This window comes from Patagioenas fasciata, chromosome 3 (assembly GCF_037038585.1).
Source record: "Patagioenas fasciata isolate bPatFas1 chromosome 3, bPatFas1.hap1, whole genome shotgun sequence".
Lineage (NCBI taxonomy): Eukaryota > Metazoa > Chordata > Aves > Columbiformes > Columbidae > Patagioenas > Patagioenas fasciata.
In genome coordinates this window covers 89,933,292-89,957,906 of record NC_092522.1, presented here as the reverse complement: position 1 = coordinate 89,957,906, position 24,615 = coordinate 89,933,292, and the positions used below count along the sequence as shown (strand labels likewise).

At 40.2% G+C, this 24,615-nt stretch overlaps 1 protein-coding gene across 3 annotated transcripts in view; it reads right to left on the bottom strand.

Annotated features, from left to right (window-relative positions):
- Nucleotides 1-16,829: 16,829 nt before the first annotated feature.
- The window catches only part of UBE3D (ubiquitin protein ligase E3D), an 84,599-nt gene continuing 76,813 nt past the window's right edge, over nucleotides 16,830-24,615 (bottom strand). For all 3 annotated transcript variants that reach the window (XR_011738460.1, XM_065834490.2, XM_065834492.2), the window contains one exon: nucleotides 16,830-19,529. Coding sequence is in view for 2 of the 3 variants with exons in the window: in XM_065834490.2 (XP_065690562.2) it covers nucleotides 19,509-19,529 (21 nt within the window). In the remaining variant the exon portion in view is untranslated. The remainder of the gene's footprint in view (nucleotides 19,530-24,615) is intronic.

The window sequence follows — 24,615 nt, the reverse complement described above, 5'->3', positions numbered from 1 at the left end:
GAGAACTGTATGTGTTATTGAGTTTGGAAGGGAACATTCAGCTTTCCTAGTTTGCTTGATAACTGAAGATTAAACAATGTGAAACAAAACACAATCAATCCTCCGTTTCTCTGCTTGAGAGATGTAGCCAATTCCTCACTTCTCTTGGACTGCAGAATCCCAGTCTTACCATGTACAACAGGTATACAGCTGAAATGAAGCTCAGTATGATTTCAAATGGAAAAAAATTACAGTGGGAAATACATGGCGAGAGGAGATATTAGGTGCCTCATGTTTTTTAGATGAGCATCTCTACTATGGGCTTTCTCAAACTCAGAGAATATTTTACAGTTCTGTGAGATGCTGAGCAGCTTCAACAGTTGAGACTGGGAGCGGTACAGCCGGGTCAGTCCAATCAGTCACTGATGCTCAAGGAGGTCCTACTCTTCAGGACATTTTCCCTCCTCTTTTCTCCCCTTCCAGGAGAAACTAAACCAACAAAACCAAGGTGAATGTCTTCTGCTTAGTGAATCGTAGGAGTCTGCTGTGTGGCCAGGAAGCCACCGGAGCTGGCACAGAGAAAAGCGCAGGACTACAGGGCTGGGACAGCAGAGCCACAGGTGTCACTGAGCCATTAGATGATCCCGCTGACCCAGCCCCATATCTGGAAAGAGCACTATCTTAGAGACCCCATGTCCTGGTGTTTAGTCTATTTATCACACACTGACGGTTGGATCTCCTCAGGCAAAGGTGGCATCTGAATCTGAGCCTTCTACAGACAAGGTAAGTGCTCTGCCCGCTTGGTCAGCATTTAAAACTGGGAATTTTGCTTCTCCTTTCCTCTTAAAAAGGAAGCCTAATATTGACCACTCTCTTTTTTAAATTATTGTTGTTATTATTATTATTTCCAAAAAAAAAAGAAAGGGTATAGTGCTTCACATAGGGAAAGGGTTCAGAGTTGTTAAGACAGAGGAGCCTGTCTCCTGAGCACCTCCTGCTCACTAGTTCAGGTGGCTGCTTGCATTTTTCCCATCCCTGCGAGCTGCAGGGATGCAGCCCAGTGGGGCTGCTGTGCACAGCGTGGGCTTGATAATTCCACTGGGCTGCTCCGCAATTCACACATGGTGCAGCATCTCACTTTCATTTGTCAGGCTTGCTTTCAGCATGCTCTCAGCCCTAAAATGGTTGCTATGGAGTGCTGCTTTTTGCTTAGGAAAACAAAAAGAGGAATGTGAAAAGAACTGGGTAAATACTTTGGGGTATGTGTTATTAAATCTCTGCCTTTGTTGCCTTGCTAAAGAGATGGCACAATAATTCCCTTTGCTGCTTTATGTCTTAAAAGTGGGAGTATGATGCTAACAAATGTTCTGACATGATTGCTGGTAAACTACTTGCAACCCAGCAAACAAGGAGCTGCTCACGAACAAAGAAAGAAACGGAGAAAGATAACCTCACCCTCAACACAGAGGTTCACTCTTTCAGAGGGGAATAAAAGCACAGCATGACTCAAGAGCAGAGGTGACAAACTCCCTCAGGACCACTGGGATTCAGTTATGCCCACCAGCACCCTGTTAAAGAGCATCCATAGTGATCCCTCACTGCAGGAAGAGATGACTTCCCCTGCACACCCCTGGGACACTGTCTCCCCGGTTGCCTATTAGGGCTGCGGCAGCCTTCGGCAAGGAACATCTTGTTTTTAACCAAGTGCTTTAACTCCAGCTGGGTTAAAGCAAAAGCCAAGAGGCAGTATTTATTTACAGCATTCAAAACAGACACCACAGTAACAAATGGGTTTTAAGTCATAAGAAAGAGTCTATACTCAGCCTGCTTACAAGAGAAAGTGCAAGAGGTCCTTTTTTTTCAGTATTCTGCTCATTTGTTGCAGGTGCTCTCCTGACATGTCAGGGATGATGTCTCCCCATTTCACAGGCTGCACTTGTTAGAGAAAAACCTTTCCTCCACATCAGCATCTATAACTAATCTCCTTTCCAGGGACTCTGAGCAGATTTAATTTTTCCTCTTGAAACTTTCTTTCCATCTGAAACTTACTTCTAACTTACTCAGCAGATGATCTTGACACTTCTCCAGTTAAATTAAGAAAGTCTCACTTTTCTGGAGCTGCAAATGTCATTTTGTCAGACCAGCTGTCATCCCCTGTACTTCACTAGCCAACAAGCACCTTCTTGACTGAGTGCTGCTTTACCTGCTGAACCTGTCCTTCTCCACTATAGTGACTCAATTGCTTTCAACGTGAAGGTGCTCCAGGCACGAAAGTTTGTATTTAAAAGCAGCTAGAACTTTCATAAACACCCTTGGCAAAAACATCTAATGCAACAAGTGAACACAATCATTATCATCCCTTAAAAGAGATGGTAATGCTGGGCTTAAAGCAACTGAAGGAAACGGAAGGGAAAACCTTTCTTCCAAATGTGCCATGAAAATATCACAAACCACTGACAACAGAACAGTATTTGGCGTCTATAACATATTTTCCTGAAAAATGCCATATCTTCAACCCACATTAACTGCCTTTGGAACAAAAGACAAATTGGGTACAAATAACAATGGAAGGGAAAAGTCCAAGCCATTTTGCATGTTCGTTTGAATAAGGGTCAATTTTATTTCAAGACTTTACTCTTGGGGTGACATGTTTCCTTTCTATATCTTTCTGGACAGGATGACAAGCAAATGACAGCAGAGCTGACAGGTCTATTAGCTGCAGAAATAGGACAGGTGAGCACTTCCTTGTATCACCTCTGGATAATGAGCTGGAATTCTGAATGCAACCCGGATTCTTGCAGGACAAGCAGCGATGTGACAGGTTAGTGGTAGATGAAGCAACACAACCTGAAGACTTATTTTATATCCAGGGCCTCTACTAACATGCCTACATTATATAGTGCAAAGAAGGCAGGAAAAGTCATACCTAAGAGCTCTAGGCTCAGCAGAAAGCAGATTTCAGTTACCTGCAAAATGTTTCCCAGACAAGCCTTTGAGCAAGGTGCTGTGATTGTAATCTTCCCAATGTATTCCTCTGGTAGCCCTCCATCCTAACAGGTCAGGTTGCTTATTCCTCAGCTTTTCCTTCCCATTTGCACCACAGCTCAGGGGTCTGGAGTTAGAGACTGTAGGGGTGCAGGGAGGGACATTGTTCCAGTTTCTACTCCAGGACACTTCTGTTCTCTCATTATTAATCAAGAAAAACAAGACAGAAGTCCCAGGGAGGAGCCAGGCTGTGATCCTACATCTTGACATGCTGCAGGGATTTAAATGCATTTATGACACAGCATCTAAGTCAGAGGTGGTTTGCCTACAGCTTGGAAGCTCTCTGGGAATTACTGGCATTCAGTGCATTCAAACCAATGTTGTCTTTCCCCTGTTAAAACATGCACTTGAAACATAACAAGCTATCAAGATGTGGGTTGTTGCTAGGCTTGCCTAAAACATCAGCAGTTGCACTTTTTTGTCACATCTTGCTTGGTTAGCTGTTGGAGAAACCTGCTTCTCTTCCAAGTTTTTCCAGAGAAATGCTAACTGGGGAGATTTCTTCCCTCATCTTCTCTTTCTTTGTTTGTGAAAAAAATTGACAATAAGAAGGATTTAAAAGAAGAGAAAGAATTAAAAAAAAAAAAAATCCCTCAACATTTTTGTTTCTATCTGAGGTGGTATTGAAAACGTGATTTACTGAAAAAAAAAAAAAAGGTTAAAAATATCCAAGAGAATTAACAATTTTCAAAAGATAGTTAGCCTATTATATTTGTGGGGGAAAAAAAAATGGGAGGTTTTGAAAGGTTTTGAACCTCTTTCATTAAATATTTAATATATGCTAAAAGTCAAGAAGAGGACAGAAAAAAGCTTCCTATTCTGTGGAAGCGTAGAGATAGACACACAATAGGCATAGGGACAATATTTTTTTGCCATATTTCTAACTCAGATCCTTGTCAGTGCTGCAAGAGAGTGAAAATCCTTGTAGGATTCTTTACATTCTTTTCTATAACATCTCTCAGAACCCGTTGTCTCCCTGCATTAACACAATTCACAACATGTTCAGCCAGAAAAAAGTTATTTCCATTGTTTAGTTTATAACTCAAGTCCAAAAGACGTAGAAGAGCCTCCATTTGTGAAATAGTGACAATAAATTTAGTGGGGAAGTGGGAGGTCCTGCTGGTTACCTTTCAACTATTCTCTTATTAGATGTACTAAAGATACTTCTCAAAAATACTTTCAGATGGAGAGTACTGGGATTGCTGTATCCCTGCGAAGAAAGAAGAGGGGAAAAAAGTTGCTTGTTGATCTGAGAAAAGCAGATACAGAAGGTGATTCGTGGGACTAAAGTATGACAAGAAATTCAGAAACTGCAAGACATTAATGAGATGTATTGATTTAATTAGCCAGTGTAACCTAATTTATCATGCTAACCACAAGAGACGTGTCCATAAAAGCTAGTGTTTGAAGGTCACAGTCATAGGTAACATGCCTGCTATGCTACACAAACATCCAGCTGTAGAGATCTGTTTTACTTAGACTTGGAATGAAGTTACTGAAAGGCAATTCTGAGAAGTTTCCATATGAAGCACACAGTGCTATATGTTGTAATCGGGTCCATTCATCCTCTTAATAATCTGCAGTTTCTGGATTCCCAGTGTTTAGTGGATTTAAATGTCAGAAGTAAACCACTACTTAAATAGTGGTATCTGTAACAAGGTCGAAATCCTCAAGTTTCAGGACAATTTATTGTTTTATAATGGTAGGTTCATGCCTGTCAGTGTTCCCTCCCTCCTGCCTCTGCCTGTTCACTATTCCGGAAAGAACTTAAATAATGATAAGGCTCCAAAAGAATTCCTAGCAGCAAAAAACTTCTTAAGGACTCATTTATGGTCTCAGCTACATATGGGTAAGACTCAAGTAACCTGACGAGGTGAAAAGAGTTCCTGGGGATATATGCCAGCATAAATGAGAGGTTAATTTGACCTTAAATTAGAAACTCTTTGTCCTCTGGGGGCTCAGATATCCTACAGCATTTAGGGCTGCCCCTCTGACACAGAGTATTTTCATGTCTCATTGGAATTTCTTTACGTTAGTGTGATATTATTGATTTATTTTTTAAATTAAGTTTTTAATGCCATTTTGTTTTTCATTTTCTGACTTATAAAGCTTATGAAAAGTGTTTATATTTGTTTCAGGTCTTAAGTAGTGCAGGGACCTGTTATGCTTTCTTAAGCATGTATTTCTGTAATTGAAACACCTATTTAATAGCACAGCTTTGTCCCTGATTAATGAATATTTGGCCAGGGGCATCTCAGGTAGACAGCAACAACACAAAACTTCGCAAAGCAAAAGCCCTCTTGCATTTCAGGGGGTGGGAAGTTGTTCAGCACTAACACCTGCACAAGTGACAATCAACACAAGTGTGGGCTCGACTGCAGTGAATTCTGCACATTCCAGATGCCTCAGAGTTAAACAAGGATATTAGAAATTAGAACCCACTCATGACTTTTTCTGTAAGTCTGTTTCTGTTGTATTTAGATTTCCTTTACAGTGGCTGCACAGGAGAGCCAATCTAAAGGATGTTTTCTGCTTACAGAGAGAAAGGAGGTTTCTGTTGTTTTGGCTACAATACATGCAGAACATGGAGAGCTGAAGTCTTAATATAGTTCTTCTCTCTTTGTTCCCTTCATCCTTGCTTGTTACCTTTTAAAGTTTCCTTCAGGGTAACTTCGAACATTTTTTTCTAAGTGCAGTACTAAAGGACCATTTCTAGCAAAAATTGGCCAAAGTAATTGCCCAGGGAAGCTGGTGTTACTTTCGGAGGTTAGAGGACTATGTCCTACTGATGTAAGAGATACAGGTTGCACAGACACAAGGAGTATTTGCATGCTGCATTCATAGCATGAAAGGAAAAAGCCTGGCTAGTAGGTAGCCATCAGGGCACTCTGGAAGAGTCCAGCCTTTTGTTTTGTAGCTCATTTAATGTAATATTTGCTTTACAACCCTGCCTTACTCTTTAGATGTTGTTTCTCTTGAGGGGTACTCAAGTAGCAAGGGAACACCAGCAAAAATGTGAAATTTTTTCTGTTACTATCTACATGAGGGACAGGGCATTTCTTTGCCTGCACCTCTGTTAAATTTTCCTGTATTACATACCCTTCCTAATGACCTGTAGGATGTTCAGCCCAGATAATACAATGAATCTCAGAATATCCAAAAATAGGACACACTTGAGAAGTCACCTCTTTCTCCTCAGGCAGTGGCAACAGAAAGACAGTGACCCTCCTAGTTCTTAGCAGCTGCCTGTAAATGAAGAGACACCCCTGACAATTCATCTGTGTATCTGGAGTACAGCTTTTCTACTTTGGAAAAGGGGCTTCCTAGAGTTTCTTGCAAAGACAGGATTGTTCCCCCTTTTGCAAGGCAAGCATTAGATCTGAATGGTAGACCTGGAATTACATCTTTCAGGTTAATTCTTCCTCCTTTATCTGAGGCAGGAAATCACAAATCCGTCATCAAACCAACACACATAATGCGTAGCTCATTTGATTTGTTGTTTCTCAAAGAGATAAAACAAAACAAGCAGTGCACATTTTAAGAAGACTGGATACTGTAAGAGTATAAATATGCTTCAGCAGTTTAACAGAAAGCAGAATTTCCTAGACTAGCATAAATGGCTCATTGGCTAAAACAGATCTGCAGTTTCCATTTGCTGTAGAAGCACAGCTACTCTGCTGATCTCAACAAAAGAACAATTGCAAGTACAATAAACACTTCGAGATCTTGAAAAATATGGGAAGATATCATCTGTTGTTAGACAGTGTAGAAATAACACAGTAGTGAAACTAATAAATAAATACAAAGAGGTTTAAGGTGTCCTCTTTAGAAACACTATCCTACAGGTTGAAGATCTGAAGACTTAGCTTTTCATAGTTCTGACATACAAGGAACCCAGCCTCTCCCCTGTGTAAGAGTTTCAGTTCTCATTCCTGGCTACATAAATCACAGACAAGGTAAACGCATTACGAGTTAAGAGAAGGAAATAATGTGATCTCCTAGCAGATACTAAAAGCAATGGCTTTTCACACATATGCCAAAATGCCTTGCAACCACTAGTATGGAACAAGATACACCCTCTTTTACAAGCAGTTTAGGCCAAATTCGTATTTTATTTATTAAATCCTTGACAGGTTGCCCCAAAACTCAATGCATTTAACACATTTTTCCTCATAACATCTCTTTCAAATCTAGACTCTGCTTTTCACCCATTTTATAAGCGCAGATAAGAGACACAGTTAGAGACATGTACAGATACACAAAAAAGAACTCAGTGCCCAAATCCCAGAGTGCCACAAAATCCAAGAATATCCAGTAACACTGGGCAAAAGTCTTAATGTTGAAAGGTGAAAAAAGTTTCAGCTCTCATATAATTTGACAGTGAAGAGCAGCTGACAGTCCATAAATGCTCCTGACAGGTAACAACTCCCTCAGGATAGCAGATACACCTGAAAGTGGGAGACAAACAGATAATACAACATTGACCACATTGTCCACATTTTGTGATCACAAATCAGTTTTCTGTTGACAAGGCTCATTTTTCATGGCAGCATCTACGTTTCCAAGCCTTTGCCAAACAGTCTTAACTTCATCAGTGCATTCGGGAATACGTTTAACAAAATTGCTTTTTGCAGAACTGAGACAGTACCAAAGCAATGCAATTCTGAAAAACAACAACAGAGAGGGAAAGAGAAAAGCTATCTGGAAAAACTAGTGAAGATGGCTCTCAATTTTCTAATAAAACACCCCAGTGCATTGTTGCTTGCTTATTATTCTCTTTATGAATTGCAGTAAAATGAAATTACCAGAGTTTTGCAATATGTGCAACACCATTTCATTAGAAGGATAAAAAGTCAAAACTGTGCTTTATTATCAACAAACTACTTCAGTATGAAGACTGCTCATATACAACCTTTAATCTTGAATTCTTCATGAAATCAGATGTACAAGATATTATTTGAAGGAGTGAACCCAGTGCCTGAAACTGTATAGGAGGCGGTGTCTAAACACATGACAAGCTGAGAAGTCCTTAATGCTTTCCTCCAAAAAATCAAAACATCATCAAAAACTTAAAACCATGCTTAGATTATGTGACAAAAATCTTCAAGGCAGAAAATACCAAAGGTACATTTGGTTGTGTCCTTTTGTGCATTACTGTATCATCTTTGATTCGAGGATCATGTTAAATTAATAACTAAGTATAGCCTGAGTTATTTTCTGCAGCTGTCAATACATGTGGCATTCCTGTGCATTTGTTGTGCGTGCATTAGGGTAATAAAGTCTATGACACACTTTAATATAGAAAACACTCAGCTAACCAGAGAAAGATGTCTGCAGAAACTCTACTCATTCACCCATCCTTCACCTCATAAAGCCAGATCACCTCGTTAGTGGCCTTTTGTTTGAACAACATTAGCTTTGCATCAATTGTTATTTGAAACTGAACTTAAGCAAGACAATACACTTCTAGTTGATAACAGTAGGCAGAGGAATGCTTAGTCTGCATTTTAGAAACACTACTAGTGATACGGTGAAAATCATGCAATGTATACTCATGTGTGTTACCACAGCTTGTTGACAAAAAAGTTCCTTTCAACTAAGTTTTGATAAAACATGTCAATGACCTAGCACTTCCTGTCTGTGCTGCTGTCTAACGGAGCTTTGAATCAAGCCTGTGATCCCAAAGTCAAGATACCTGAAAACCTGGGCCTGGGATAATCATCATGCTTTCCACAAGAGAAAAACTTTTCACAGTGGCCTCTCCTGTTATGGAAGGACTTCATGCAGAAACTCTAGACCACGCAAACACAAAGCCCTTCTCCTCCAAGACGCACTTGTGTCATTTGCTTCTTCTAACAGACACACCAAGTAGGGTATACAATTGAAAGAAGCAAGAGATTGCTCCCTGCTCACCCCCCCAGATCAAAACTACAGGTATATTGTACCTCCCTGCTGCAGAGAGGACGGGTCAGTCACACCTGAGCAGTGCTACCTGTGTGACAGAACACATAAAGCTTCTCTGACACCACAGCAATAAACTCACACCAGGCAGAATGACGGATCCAAAGAGTTTGTAGTTTAAAAAAGCTTATAGAGGATGTAGTGCCTTATTAGCTTGGGATATAACCTATGTTACATATGGAAAAACCAAAGCACAGGTCTGTCACAGATTTGTCAAATGTCTCTTTGAAAGTTTATACATTCAGTTAGGAAAAGTATGAATTTCCCAGGTCCTGTGTATAGCCACAAAGCCATCAAGGCTGAAACACCAAGCATCCAAGCTCAGAGCAGCAACACTTTCTGTTAACAACTACTGGAATTTGAACAGTGTCTTCCTCCCACCCTAACATACATTGGTCTCAATTTATCATCAGGCTGTGTTTGGTATTCACAGCAGAAAGGAGGGAATGCAACTCTGTTTTTACAGGAGCATTTGGTCACTGGAATGACATTATCTTTGTACCAAACATTAACAAACTGCTCCAGAATTCAGTATGGACCAGTATGGACCAAAAAAAAAAAAAAGGTCAAATGAGACAGCAACAGATAGCTAAATAAGATAATCTGAGTTTGGGTTTTTTTTGCCTAATAGCTAAAATAGATGATGCAGGCAGGGGGACACCATTCACTAGAGCACTTGTCTTACATGTATGGTCAGGACCATGCATGTTCCAGTGAGGGTCAATGGCAGCTGAAGGGCTGATTCTTCTTGGTAGATCGGAACAGGCACAGGGCTCATTATGACGGCCTTGAGATCCTGACTCCTGCTGAGGCCTGAATTGAATCTCCAATGTTCAACCTCTCAGCGGAAACCAAAGAGAGAAGTGACAGACCAGAGGGAACAGTAGTTCTGTCTGTGAACCAAACTTACTAAATATTTTTACCAGTGACCACATACATACATTTGCTGATGTGACAGTAAGAAGCATCACAAATAAAGATGAGGAATAGAAAACCTAGGGAAATGATCAAACATACAAAGCACAGGGTCACGCACTAATGAAATAATCAGATTTTTCTACCACAGAATAACAGCGTTCTTTGGATCTTTGGAAAAACTGGGTTGTTCACTATGAATCACCAGTGTGCTGCAGATGTGAAAAAAAGAGAAGTACTTGCTAATGCATGAAATGAGGTGTCCCCAAAAGAAATGAGAAAGCATTAATGTCACTTTGCTAAGATGCACACCTTGTGCACAATTTCTTCATTCCCGCACAGGGGTGATTAAATCAAAGCAGAACAGACACAGAATCTGGTAGAGCTCAAAGTCAATCTTGGGGGGGAAAAAAGTATTAATAAAATGAGCTTGGAGGAGACAAAACTGTTCCCTAAACACAAAATGAGGTTTAAGAACCCAGGAAGAAAACTATCTACCTACATTAAGGAATGACACAACAATGAATGGGTGTGAATTAGCCATGGTTATACTTATCCCAGGACAGCAGGCCAAACAACGAAACAAACAAAACCAAAACAAAACCAAACAAACATGACACAAACAAACAAACAATACTGGGGGGTGGGGGGGGTCGTCAGAATGAGAGGAGTCATATGAGAAAGAACCATGTGGAAGAGTGCCAGCTGTAACAGGAGGATTGGTTTAACGGATGGAAAAGCCTTACACATTCTGGATTCCAGGTCTTTCAAAAATGCTTTAAAATTATCTTCTATGTCCCAAATAAAAATGATAAATACTAAAAATGGAACACTTGCCTAGTAGAGCAAGAGGTAAAAATCAACTTTAAAATGTAAAATGATACACAACAAAACAAATAGCCCACGTGAGGCCTTTTTTACTTACTAGCCTTCTGGTAACTATAACAACAAATTGCCACTGGTTTCTACTTTAAAAAAAAATTTTCTAAATTGGGTGAAAGCTAATTACTCTTGTGTAAATAGTGACTCCTGCTGAGCAAGTGTCAAAATCTTGAAGAGGAGGAAAGTACAGATTGTACTGCATACCCTAGTAATTAGAAATATTTGTGAAATAAATCAGCATTGCTATATGACAAGACGTTCTTTTGAGTTCATGTGATCATCAAAAAAACCCAACAGGCTAGGAAATATGTTTTCATTTGCAAATTATGATACCAATTGCAAAATCCCCAACCCACCAAGATATTTTTTCAAATGCCTGAGGCAGTCTATAAAGCACTTTTAAGGACAGGAAAAAAAAAAATATGAAAGGCTTGTTGTTAATATATTTTCATTTTAACCATCTTACAGAGCCCTCTGTCGTGCTGTGCTCCCTGTCCTCTGCTGGCCTTACTCATGCCTTGTTTACTTACCTACGCAGAGAACTGCCAGAGCTGTGTCTGCTGGCTCAGAACAGATGCTGCTCTTTGTACTCTCAAGATAAGAGGCTGCAACAGTCAATCCGTGTTTGTGCATCTCAACCACAAAATATGACCTTAATAATTACTGTGAATCAACTAAAACAACAGCTCATATCTTCTTCTCAATAGCAATTAATTTAAAAGGCACTCTTAATTTAGTGCATTTTCGTTTTGCTTCACGTATTTGAGAATATTTATTCCAACAAATTAAAAAGAAAACCAACCTTTTCAGCAACAAAGCACCAGCTGTAAATTGTCCCATACCTCCATTTTCCTTCAAAGCTCAAACAAAGGACTGTTCTTGCCCTTCTCTTACTAAGTCCACATAAATCAAAGCCTGGTAAAGGGCAAGTCTGATAATCTGAGAAAGCAGCCTACAGTAGCTATATGATTGGATCATTACATGTCATGCTTCCCATTAGTCACAGACAAACTTTTGACAAAGTTTACAAAGAAGTTGGGAGCAGAGCTGTTGCATCATGGATGCACTCAATAAGCCTGTTAATCTAGGACTACATCACGCAGAGCTGACAGAACACTGACTGAATTTCTTTCTCCTCTCTTCTTGTTTTACTGCCCATGTCCTTCTACTGCATTTTCACTAGTTAGCTGTGCTGAGCCCTCTCATTATGATGGCACAGTGACAACAACTGACTCCATGTCTGTCCAGATGCGGTCACAGGCTTTTCTCAGACATAGCCAGCCCCCTTGCTATACATGGGACAATTCTATATTCTGAAGTGGGACTGACAGGTGAAGACAAGAGACTCTGTCTCCCTCTTGTCCCTACTGTGTATCCTCAGTTGATGTAAATTGGCAATGGTTCCATTAAATTCAGGACAGCTACAGGAGCTTTTTTGTACCTGATGGTCTGCCTCTCATCTGTGTAACTCACTTTATGGTCACACAGGGACTTTTTTCTCAGCAGCAGTGCCGAGCAAACAACCTCGTCACTGATAGGAGAGTCATGACCCTTATGATACAGTCATTTTTCAAAAGTGAGAAAACACATGTAGGTAAAAGACAAGATGGCGAGTCAATATGGATTGTAATTAACTGGTGTCAATAATGAAAGTGTAAAGTCTTGCACAAGCCCCCAGCTGGTGGAGCTGCAAGTGACACCAACACAGAACCCACCTGCAGCTCCACCTTCCTGCCTGCACTGCAGAAAACCCAGTTATCACAGAAAAAGTTAAACAACAAAATAAAATACTTTGCAACCTAGAGGAAGCGAATAAAAGCACAAAAGTTTGGAGAATAAGATGCTGGAGAGCAGCTCTGCAAAGAGGGATCTGAGGGTTCTGGTCGACAGCGAGCTGAACATGAGCCAACAGTGTCCCTGGCAGCCAAGAAGGCCAACCGTGCCCTGCGCACATCAAGCACAACATTGCCAGCCGGCCGAGGGAGGTGATTGTCCCGTTCTGCTCTGCACTGGTGCGGCCTCACCTGGAGCACTGGGTGCAGTTCTGAGAGCCATGGGATTAAAGAAAAAAAGAAGATATTAAGCTACTGGAGAGTGTCCAGAAGAGGGCTATGAAGTTGGTGAAGGGTCTGGAGGGGAAACCATATGAAGAGTGGCTAAAGTCACTTGGTCTGTTCAGCCTGAAGGAGACTGAGGGTAGACCTCATGGGGCTCTACAGCTTCTTCACAAGGGGAGGAGGAGGGGCAGATGCTGATCTCTTCTCTCTGGTGACCAACAACAGAACCTGAGGGAACGGCAGGAAGATGTGCCAGGGGAGGTTTAGGTTGGACACTAGGAAACGGTTCTTCACCCAGACATGGTGGAGCACTGGAACAGGCTCCCCAGGGAGGTGTCACAGCCCCAAGCCTGACAGTGTTCAAGAAGAGACTGGACAATGCCCTCAGACACATGGTGTGAACTGTGGGGTTGTCCTGTGCAGGGACAGGAGTTGGACTCAATGATCCTTGTGAGTCCCTTCCAATTCTATAATTCTATGATTACATGACATTTTATAATTTGAAATAAACAGTTTTCTATTGTTTACAATTGTAAACATTTACATAATCACCGAATTTAAGCAGGTAGAAGAAAGCACCTGTCACTAAGGATGCAGTACACAGACTTGCACAATCCATGTGTAAGGCGATGAGATGAGAATGAAGCGTGTGCCATGGGACACAATACAGCAGTGAGACAACAACATCGCTGCCATATTTATGAGAACGCCATCTGAACATACCAAACCACAGTACCATGGAATCTGAACATGGTAATTGCTGTCCACAGTAAGAAAAATGCCATGCTTTAATGTGGCAGTCTTATATTAGAAGACACATGTGTTGCTACTGAGCCATTTGCACATGGACTTGCAAAATTCCTGATATTCTGTGAACATTGTCTAATGCTACATGGCACCTGCTATGAGGCAATTCAGCCTGCTTTGAAAGAGTAAAACAAAGAAGCCTAGTAAAGACAGAACTGCTCAATGTTTCTATAATTTGTCCATCTGCAGATTTTGCAGTGCTTCTATGACAGTGATACAGTGGTAGCAAGAACACCTGTGGAGGAAAACCAAAAGGAATGAAGCCGATGAGCTAATGGAGTGCTTCAAACTAGTTAGCTGTCATTTGTAATGGAGCGCAGTTGGCTAGGAGAGAAATAAAAGGACACAAAGTCTAAAATTGAAACCACAAAGTGATATTCTGGAGGAACAAAAATGAAGGCAGCAAAACAGAGAGAAAATTACATTTAAACTCAGAATGTTCAAGTGCAAAAATACCTACTGCAAATTTTAATAAAAGTAGTTCCTTTCATGTAAAAGTTTCCCTACACAGAAAAGTGAAATGGAGATAAGCTAGAACTTACCCTTCAACTCACAGGGTAATACCAGTATAGGTCCCTGATGAACCCATTTGTTATTATTTCACCTATCCCAACCTGCTCTGTCAGGGATCTAAACTAAGCTAGAAAGTCATCCTAATTTTGGAATTAAAATAACTCCATTGGGACTCATTTGGTATGTCAATTCAATTATCCCATTTAAATGGTCAAACTTGTTTAAAAGAAGTAAAAAGCCCTACACTGATATAATTCACCCTGTGACTCATTAATGACAGAAACAATATTGTTGTCTGCTATTGCTAACGGAGAGAACAGTACCGGTCTGACAGATAAGCATGGTTTGTGCACCACATCAACAGCCATCTTAGTAACTTTATAGCACATTAGAATTAAAGCTGACATTTTTAATATCTTCTTCTTGCTGTACACTATTTGGAAACTGCACATTAGGAAAGGATGCACATCTATCTCAGTTAATGTGAGTTGGGGACTTCTTAATGTCATTGCTGATTTATTATTATTACTTAAAGGGTAACACTGCTTGGCACTACAGAAAGCAAAAATTAAGACTCTTTCTGCTGTGAAAAATGCGGAGTGTAACAGACACAAAATGCTGGGGAGAGAGGGCAAGCAATAAGGACCACACATTTTCTAAGAACACAGCTTCTAGGACAACTCCTATCTTGGTGAATGCTTTTCCATCTGCATGGAGATACTGTCTCCACACTTCAAAACTAAACAAACTTTCTGATATGGATGTATCCAAACACGTTATTTAGATTAGACTAAAACATACCACTAACTCTGGATGCTAAAAAAATAACACAGTAACTAATTGTACTTTGTACTTACACAGCTTTTCAAAACACCAATGTTAACGAGGAAATGGCATCATGCTATTCAATAGACGGAGAAATGGAGGTAAGAGTAGTGATGATCAAACATCAAGGAAGTGCCTTGAGGGAAACTCAAAAGGTTTTATGAACTCAAGTTAATTGCTTATGAGAGCCCATGGTTCACTGCTAAAATAATCCTGAAACAATGGTCAAGTTTCTCTTTTAAACAGCAGCAAGAAAGTGTCAAATACAGGAAGAAGGTGTCAAATGAAGCTGTCATGCCTCAAATCGACTGCTGGTTCAGTACGAAAGTCCCCATAAGAAATAGGAGGGGAAAAAAAAAAGCCAAGAAAGTTGTCTTTGGAAACAAGAGTTCTGAATAACATATTGCCTGGTACCTGGAAAAATATGAAAGCCTTTTTTTTTTTTTTTTCTTTTTTTCTGAACACAGCCAAAGAAATAGATTTACAAATGGTAATCCTTCTGAAGCATTGATATAGTATTATATGCCATCTGGTGATAATGTAAGATAATGTATGTTAATGGAGATCTCAGAACTAGAACCAAAGAAAGGGAAACATGCTGGCCACTAAGTGTGCCAAACTGCCCTGCCCCTGTATAGGTACAGATAGGTAATTGTGGCCCTTGGGAACCTGGGGAAGGAAAGCTTCTGCAAGTGGGAGGCCAGCTAGAACAGAAGGATTTATTTTTCTTCTGGGATCTTTACAACTTCTGCTTCCAACTGTGGTGGATCGATCCTGGCCGGCAGCTGAACACCAACCCAGCTGCTTGGTCATTCCTTCTTTCCCCCTTCCACCAGCGTGATGGGACAGAGCACAGGAAGAGCAAAAGCAAGAAAACTTGTGAGTCAAGAGAGAGTTTAGCAAGTGAAGAGAAAAAAAAAAAAAAGCCAGTGTTGCAAAGGCAGTAACAACTCATCACAACTCCCACAAACAGACCAACACCCAGCTATTCTCTGAGCAACCACCACCTTGGAAGAGACCCCTCTCCCGTTTCATCCTATACCCATCGTTTCTACTGCAGCTCATGATGTAGCTCATGATTCAGGTCAGCTATCCCCATTGTGTCCCCTCCTAATTTCTTGTCCAGCCTCAGACTATTTACTGAGAGGAGGTGGGAACACAGTGGCAAATAGAATAGAAGGTTCAGCTGTAATAAAAACATTCGTTTGTTACCAGCACTGCTGGAGCCATGAATCCAGATCATAGCACCAGGCAGGCTGCTATGAAGAATGTCAGCTCCACCCTAGCCAAACCCAGTTCACCAATGCATAGCGGAAAAAGAACATGGAAAAACTTTAAGCACACATAGGCAGAGGGAAAGCTCCTAAAAAGTTTAATGTTTTAAGTGTACATGCTGGGTTCAGCACTCTCTAAGGATTTGCTTCCTGAGCCAGCTGCAGTGCTGACATCGCAGTGGCACAACTGGAGCCATTAGCTCCTACAGGAGCACAGGTTGATCTATATTTCATCCCTGGAAGGGATTTTTTCCCCAAAAGTACTCCCAGTGAAATGTCTACTCTCATCATTCTGAAATCACGTATGTTACCACAGGCAGATTAACTCTTTATGGCCACAATACCAGATGACACAGGACATGACAGAGACTGGACCTCAAAAGTGTAACTATTCTCTGACCTAGGACTGCTCCACACATGCAAAACCATGACAGGGGTCATTTAAATAGGCTGGAAAACATTTTAAAGTTGGAGCATTCATGCATAATATAAATGTCTGCCACCTGCCCAAATCTGTCATTTTCTGGGATGCCGAACCTGTCACAGAAATTAAGCAGAGCAAACAGCAAACTGATTTAGAAAATATATTTTATTCATAAAATGACTAAACATTGCTGCATATACAAAATATCCTGGAGCTAGATAATTGAGTCCCTGAATATAAAACTCAGAATATTTTTGTTCTTCCTTGAATACTGAAAGTTAAAATAATAACCGAAAAATAAGATGATATCCAGACTGGGTGCTGGGAAGCCTCACCTACTTGTTTTTGGATGTGTAAAACCCAGAGAAGGTGTCCAACGCTTTGCAGGGTCACTTCTCACGTTATCATCATTTAATCATCAAATGGGTAAATAGCATGTTAACTTTTCTTGATATTGAGTAATTTTCAAAGAACTCTTCTAAGAATATTCCCTCCAGAATAGATTCTCCCAAAATACATCTGTTTTACTAAAAGGTAGAGTGGCAGGGTGACCCCAGCTGGATGCCAGGTTTCCACCAAAGCCGCTCTCTCACTTCCCTCCTCAGCTGGACAGGGGACAGAAAATATAACTAAAGGCTTATGGATTGAGATAAGGACAGGGAGATCACTCAGCAATTACCATCACAGGCAAAACAGACTTGATTTGGGGAAATTAGTTTAATTTATTACCGAACAAATCAGAGGAGGATAATGAGAAATAAAACCAAATCTTAAAACACCTTTTCCCACCCCTATCTTCTTCCCCGGCCCAACTTCACTCCCAATTTCTCTCCCTCCTCCCCCTGAGCACCACAGGGAAACAGGGAATGAGGCTTGTGGTCACTTCATCACACATTGTCTCTGCTGCTCCTTTCTGAGAGCAGGACTCCTCACACTCTTCCCTGCTCCAGCGTGGGGTCTCTTCCACAGTAGACAGTCCTCCATGAACTCCTCCAATGTGAGTCCTTCCCACAGGCTGCTGTTCTTCATTAATTGCTCCAGTGCGGGTTCCTTCCACGCTTGCAGTCTTTCAGGAACAGACTGCTCCAGCCTGGGTCCCCCATGTGGCCACAAGACCTGTCAGAAAACCTGCTCCAGCCTGGGCTTCCCACAGGGTCGCAGTCTCCTTTGGGCATCCCCTCGCTCCAGCCTGGGGTCCTCCATGGGCTGCAGGTGGGTATCTGCTCCACCAAGGACCTCCATGGGCTGCAGGGGGACAGCCGGCCTTACCATGGGCTGCAGGGTGCTCTGGTGCTCAGAGCAGTTCCTGCCCTCGTCCTGCACTGACCTTAGTGTCTGCAGAGTTGTTTCTCTCACATATTCTCACTCCTGTCTCTGGCTGCAATTGCTGTTGTGCAGCTTACGCTTTCCCCCTCTTAAATATGTTATCCCAGAGGTGCTACCACCATCACCAGTGGGCTCAGCCTCGGCCAGCAGCAGGTCTGTCTTGGAGCCGTCTGGCTCTATCAGACATGGTGATAGCTTCTAGCAGTTTCTTCATAGAAGCCACCTCTGCAGCACCCCTGCAACCAAAACCTTGCCATGCAAAACCAATACAGGTAGCATCTTTATTTTAAGAGTTTAAAGATGGACGTTGAAAAAGCCAGCCTACATAAACAAGCTCTATTTTTTTTTATATATCTTTTCTATACATTTTGAGAACACAAGAATTGTCACACTAGGTCAGATGAACCATTCCAGTGCGTGACTCTGATTTGTTTAAGGAAAACTGCAGATAAGCTAGGCAGATACGGGACAAGACCGTGGAGGGATAAGAGGTCCAAGAGAGATGGCTGATATTAAGGGATCACCTCCTTCTAGCTCCAGAGCAGTCCATCCCAATGAGCAAGAATTGTGGCAAAAATGCCAGGAGGCATCTTTTCTTAGCCTACGCACTTATACCATACTGTTCCCTTGAACAAGGGAAGGCAAAATTTGCTGTCAACTAAGTGAGCAATCCACTCTGAAACTACAAGTGCTGACAGCTTCTGTGTTCCACAGAAATGTGCCATCGCTCCCATGGAAGGCAGCTGAGCATCCACAACAGAGAATGACAATTTAGAGTAGCTGTATTAATTTGCTACAAGTATCTTTCAATGCAAGGACAGCCTTCACATACATGTTTTTTATTTGAATTTGAAGGAATAATTATTCCAAGTAACCATGAAACCTTAATTTTCCAAAATATTATTTTTTTTTTTAAATCTCCATGAGGTTTACGAATACAGAAGCTGTCTTCCTTCTCTCCCAAGAAGGAAGGTAAACCTTAATATGGAAACAACATACATGATAAACATAAAAGTTTGACAATAAACAGATTTTATATTTTAAAGTTGGATCTCTACCTTTACCAGAACAAAGAAAGTAAATAACTTGCCTTAGTATCCATAACACTGAGTCTTTTAAAACCTCTTTTTGCTACCAGTGGTGAATCTTCCTAAGGACATACAGGTCACTATCAAACCCTGTCTGATAAAGGTAGTACTAAGACACATAGATATTTTCTTTTTGGTGATGAAGCGACAATAATAGTCATCCCAGCTAGATCTGACAGGACTGACAGGTAAGTCACTCTTAGAATGATGTCTAAGAATGTACTAGATGCAAAAGTTAACTCTGTCTTTGGTTTTGAAACACATCCAAATATTAAGAATAACACACCACATCCCCATTTTGTTTTGTATCGCTAGTGGATTTTTTTCTACAAGTGAAACCATTGGAAGTTATCTGTACATTTCTGCTGAAAATAAATTTGAGGATCATTTTTGACACAGGAATCTGAGTTCTTCACATCTTCAAAAAGGCAACCTGTAAAAGGAATCAAAACCAATTAGTTTCAATACTGCAGGTAAAATAAAAATGTTTCATTGTATTAACTGAAATTACATATTATAATAATCTTTTCACTTAAGAAAAAAACCAAAACACTAACATAATGAGAGAGCAGAGGCTATATTTGAGAGCAGCATTACTTTCCCACCACTTTTCTACCTAATATATATCTCCTAAAAATTCCCAAGCTTAATCTTTCTGCTCAAGCACTACGCTGGCTGCTGAATTACATATCAAAACCTCTTTTTTTCCCAGAATAACAAAGCACAAGATGTTCATATTGTCTAACTTAAAAGGCTATTTGATAGTATTTTGAAACCAGCTTAGATTAAATCTTTGATTCATTCCCTGTTCTACCCGAGTATTAGCTTGTTTGAACAGTGCTGTCACTGTAAGTGAAATCCTGATTCCAAAGTCATAATGAAAAGTCCAAGTCCATAAAGAAAAAATGTCTTACATTTTAAAATGACCAGGAACCAAAATCCTATCCTAGGGGAGAAGACAAATACTTTTATATGATCAGAGGACAGCAAATGATGTACCTCTTATTTTTCGTGCATTAAGTGGACTGTGCAGTCTAACATCTATTTAGAGGGAAGGTGATCTATCAAATACATGAGATCTATAGGATTTCTGGTGTCCCAGCTCAGTTGTTCTTGGTCACATGTATGCACCAGTTTCCCCTGCATGGTTTTGGTTTTGTTTAACCTTCTTCAGAGCCTGCAGGATAATAACTCAGAAAGTTAAGTTAGCTGACTGGAAACACAATCATGTGTCCAGATTCTCATGTGCCAAGGAGATTTACAGAATCACAAAATGTTAGGGATTGGAAGGGACCTCGAAAGATCATCTAGTCCAATCCCACTGCCAGAGCAGGAACACCTAGATGAGGTTACACAGAAAGGTGTCCAGGCAGGTTTTGAATGTCTCCAGGGAAGGAGACTCCACAACCTCCCTGGGCAGCCTGTTCCAGTGAGAAGAAGTTTCTTCTCAAATTTAAGTGGAACCTCTTGTGTTCCAGTTTGAACCCATTACCCCTTGTCCTACCGTTGGTTGTCACTGAGAAGAGCCTAGCTCCATCCTCATGACACTCACCCTTTATATATTTGTAAACATTAATGAGGTCAAGCTTTGCTGATGACAAAGATAGAAAAAAAAAAAGGTGGACAGATGTCACAAATGAAGGACAAAAAGAAAAAAAAGACTACCACATTACACAGTCTTCTGAAAATATAACGTGTTTCTCCTACCCCATGACAAATACACAAGTGAAAAACATTTGAAACATAACAACACAGCACTTCTTTTTTTCTCTACAAGACCTTTCAACACTCACTTAAGTGAAGACGCAAATTATCATCAAATACTACTTTGGATTGTCAGAGCTGACCCTCAAACACCATTCTACTTGTTACTGTGACTAAAGAATGCATGATGCGTGATCAACCAGAAGGAATTGAATTACAACATAAAATACGACAGAATGTTCAGAACAGAGGTCAAAACAGAGTAAAACCATATATTTTAGATCCTCTGCCCAAAGAATATTTGAGAGTCATATGTCTGCTATAGAGGATGTTTTAACATATCTAAAAGCCTCCTCAGAAAATAATTCATACAAAGGATTCATGTCTAAAATAACATGACTACGAGGCACGAATGGGACATGACAAAAGCAACTCTTTGTTAACAATCAAAATAAACAAGTGATTTCACTTCCTGAATGTCTCTTTCACTACTTCAGCACTAACAGCAGTAACCTATTAAAAGGCGCGTTTGTACAGGTAAGACAACTGAGATCCCCCAAAGCTTCCACATTTCTGAATCATTCTGGTTTTTACCTTTTTTTTTTTCTAAATTGAAATGAAAATTCAGAAACAAGAATGTTCATGTGGAAAATAAATTTTCAGAAATGTCTGTAGGCAAAGCTGGCCAGCAAATAGCAGGATGGCCAGGGTGGAAGTTTGCCAGCTTTCCCATGAAAATCTCATCACACTGACATATTCTCACCGAATGTTTTCATTCCGCTCAATCGGCATTTTCCAACAGGAAGTTGCTACATCAAAAACATTTCTGTCAGCTCGGCCAAGGGGTGTTGTAGAGGCTGGAGACTACTCATCGTCTAGAGAAATTTATCCACTAGGCCAAAGACTCCCACCCTCAGTGGCATAAACTGAAAGGAAAGTCAATATCCCTGTCACCTTTCTCATGATTTAATTGCTCAGATGAACAGAGACACGCATAATTAAGAGCAAATGTAAAATCTTACCTATGCATTAAAGTCATAAGCAACACAGGCTAGGGATGAAATCCTGGCACCAATTTAGTCAATTAAGACAAAACTCACATTGACTTTAACAAGGTGAGAAATTTGTCCTTGCTTTGCAATGAAGAAATAGCAAAATCAAGAAAAGCAATAACCATCTCCATAGACAAGATTCAAAATTTTAAAGATTCTTCTACCTGAATTACAGGTTCCTTTGATACAGTCTTGAGGCATCATTAGAGTGGATATATTTTTTTAATTTAACTACTTGCCGTATTTTATAATGCATAAAATACACTTTTTCACTCCTTTGATGGGATTATTTGCAACATAATGTTTCTCTAGGCTGCCAGGCTCCCCTACTGCCCAATAAAATGAAAAACATCAAAAGGAATCATTTATCACTGTCTCTATTTATGTTTACTACCAATGTGAACAAAAAGAGCACATTAGATCATCCCTACAGTTGACATAGCCAAAAAAAGGGGATAACACAAGGAAATCACAAGCTGTTTAAAGAACGCCTGCAACACATGAAGATGTCTAAGAAAAAAACAACGAACAACTGAAACTAAACACTTAGTTCCATCTTATCCAAACTGCAATACAAAGCATATAAAATATTTCTTTATCATAACAGGTACTTCAGATGCTCTTGGATCTCTAAACAGCAGTAAACTACACGTTCTACGTTATAAATGAATTACTGTAAGTTAGAAAGTGGGTCCTAGTGGTTGTCTCCCAATTCTCCAGCTATTAGGATACTTTCTCTGCAGGACAGACAAACATTGTCCTCTTCCAAGTCTAGTAGCAGCTCTTTCAGTGAGGTCTGCAAATCCAGCATTTCACTGCTATTAGGGCACTTTGAAAGAAAAATAATGTGCTGAACAGCTATCTGATCTACAAACTAAGGTTTATCACCAAATTCAGAATAAAAGTCAGTTCTCTAATCAGTTTATTAAAGGATTTTTATTGACCTTATCTCAGCATGTTGTCTCCTTCTTAAAGCACTCAAGATAGCTAATATTAATTTATCATTAAAAACTGCTTTCTGTACTCTAGCACCCTTACTTATATGACAGAAGACATCTTTTTTTTTCATTTTCTCTCAATTATTTCTGAAGATTATAATCTTATTCTATCTCAAAGTATCAAGTGTATCTCAGGACTCCACTCCATTAGTTTCCACAGAGCCAGAAGTTGCTAAGACCTCTGGATAATGAACATAAACTCTACATTTTCAAACATTTTAAGATATATTAATACAGAGGGAGTAGTAGAGTACAACAGGCATACAAATTCTATCTCACAAAAACGCTTTTACTGTAAACAATGAAGCAGCAAAAACTTTGTTAAAAGCTTTCATAGCCAGGGTAAGTTAAGAGATCCAGGTTGTGATGTTCAGTTCTAGAACCTGTGCTCTCAGCTTTCCCAGGAAAATGGGAAAACACAAATATCAAACTGTTGAGCATATTCCAGACTACATGGGAATGGAACTGAGGACTGAGAAAAGCATCCTGACAGAGAGTGCAATTATCTGGTCAAACTGCAACACATTGCCCAGACAGGTTGTGCAACCTCTGTCTTTCTTTCGCAGATCCCAAACTCAGACGGGGACAGGCCGGGGCACCCGGCTCTGGCTGACCCTGTTTGAGCAGTGGCATTGGGTGGGGATATTTCCAGCGGTGACCTCCAGCCTCAGCCATCCTGTGACTCTTGTGACAATTTTCTACGTATACACACACACGTGAGTGAACCAGCAGTACTATGCCAGTGGAAATTCTTTACTACAAGCTACAAAACCAGAGGTTGGCAATATTATTTCCTCAGTAAGAAGAACATAGTTAATGGGGTTATAGGTTTTAGTCTTCCTGAAACTTTCTAATAGCATTTTATTTTATATAGTGTTCATCAAGCTGTGCCTCAAAGGATTTTCCTGACTTCTTAGGAGAAAAATCTCGTGGAAAACAGCAGGGAAAAGGCATTTCCTACTGAATTAAGCATTCAGTAACAAACAGTGAGGACTAACAGGTGAAAGAAAAAAAATCATAATTTCAGAAAATATTTGAACAGCTACGGAGACCTAATGAATGAAGGAGATAAAAGAATGCAGTTCCAGATGGCAGAAGCTGCTGGAAAGAAATCTCTTCTAGCCAAGCAGTAACGCTGGGTGAGCAGGCAGAGCGGATGACTGCTGTAAGAAAAGCAGAAGCGTGACTAGAGGCAGCTAAACAATATATTTTAAAGAAATGCAATCTGCAAATCCAGTACATACAATCTGTCTTGTGAAGCTGACAACAGAAAGAGGAAATGCAGCAATAGAAGAAAATTATTTTCTCAGCTAAGCAAAGGAAAATAGTTCAATCTTTCTATCAACTGCAAGAACCAGAAAAAAAGTAAGATCCTTATTTCAACAAAACAGGAAAATAACCCGGATGCCAAAGGATGCATTCCCATGCTCTAATATAAATTTTTAAACCGTTTTTATGTTTGGATTCTCTTTAAAGGAGACCAAGTGAACCATGCATAAATAAAGATCTCTGTGTATGTCTCTCAAAGTTGAGGACACAGAATTTCTAATATCTATGTCTCTCCCAAGAGCTAAACAAAAGTAGGTAGAAAATATACTACAGAATTTCTCTTCAGCATTAGAGAGAGTATTGTATTTCTGTTTACTCCTGCATAATTATAAAGGAAAACAGTGGGTTGAAAGTAGTTACATATCCTTTGTTGTGAGCAGAAAATGAATCTGCAAATACTTCCTGCAATATAACAGCTCTGGTTTTGCTTTTCCAT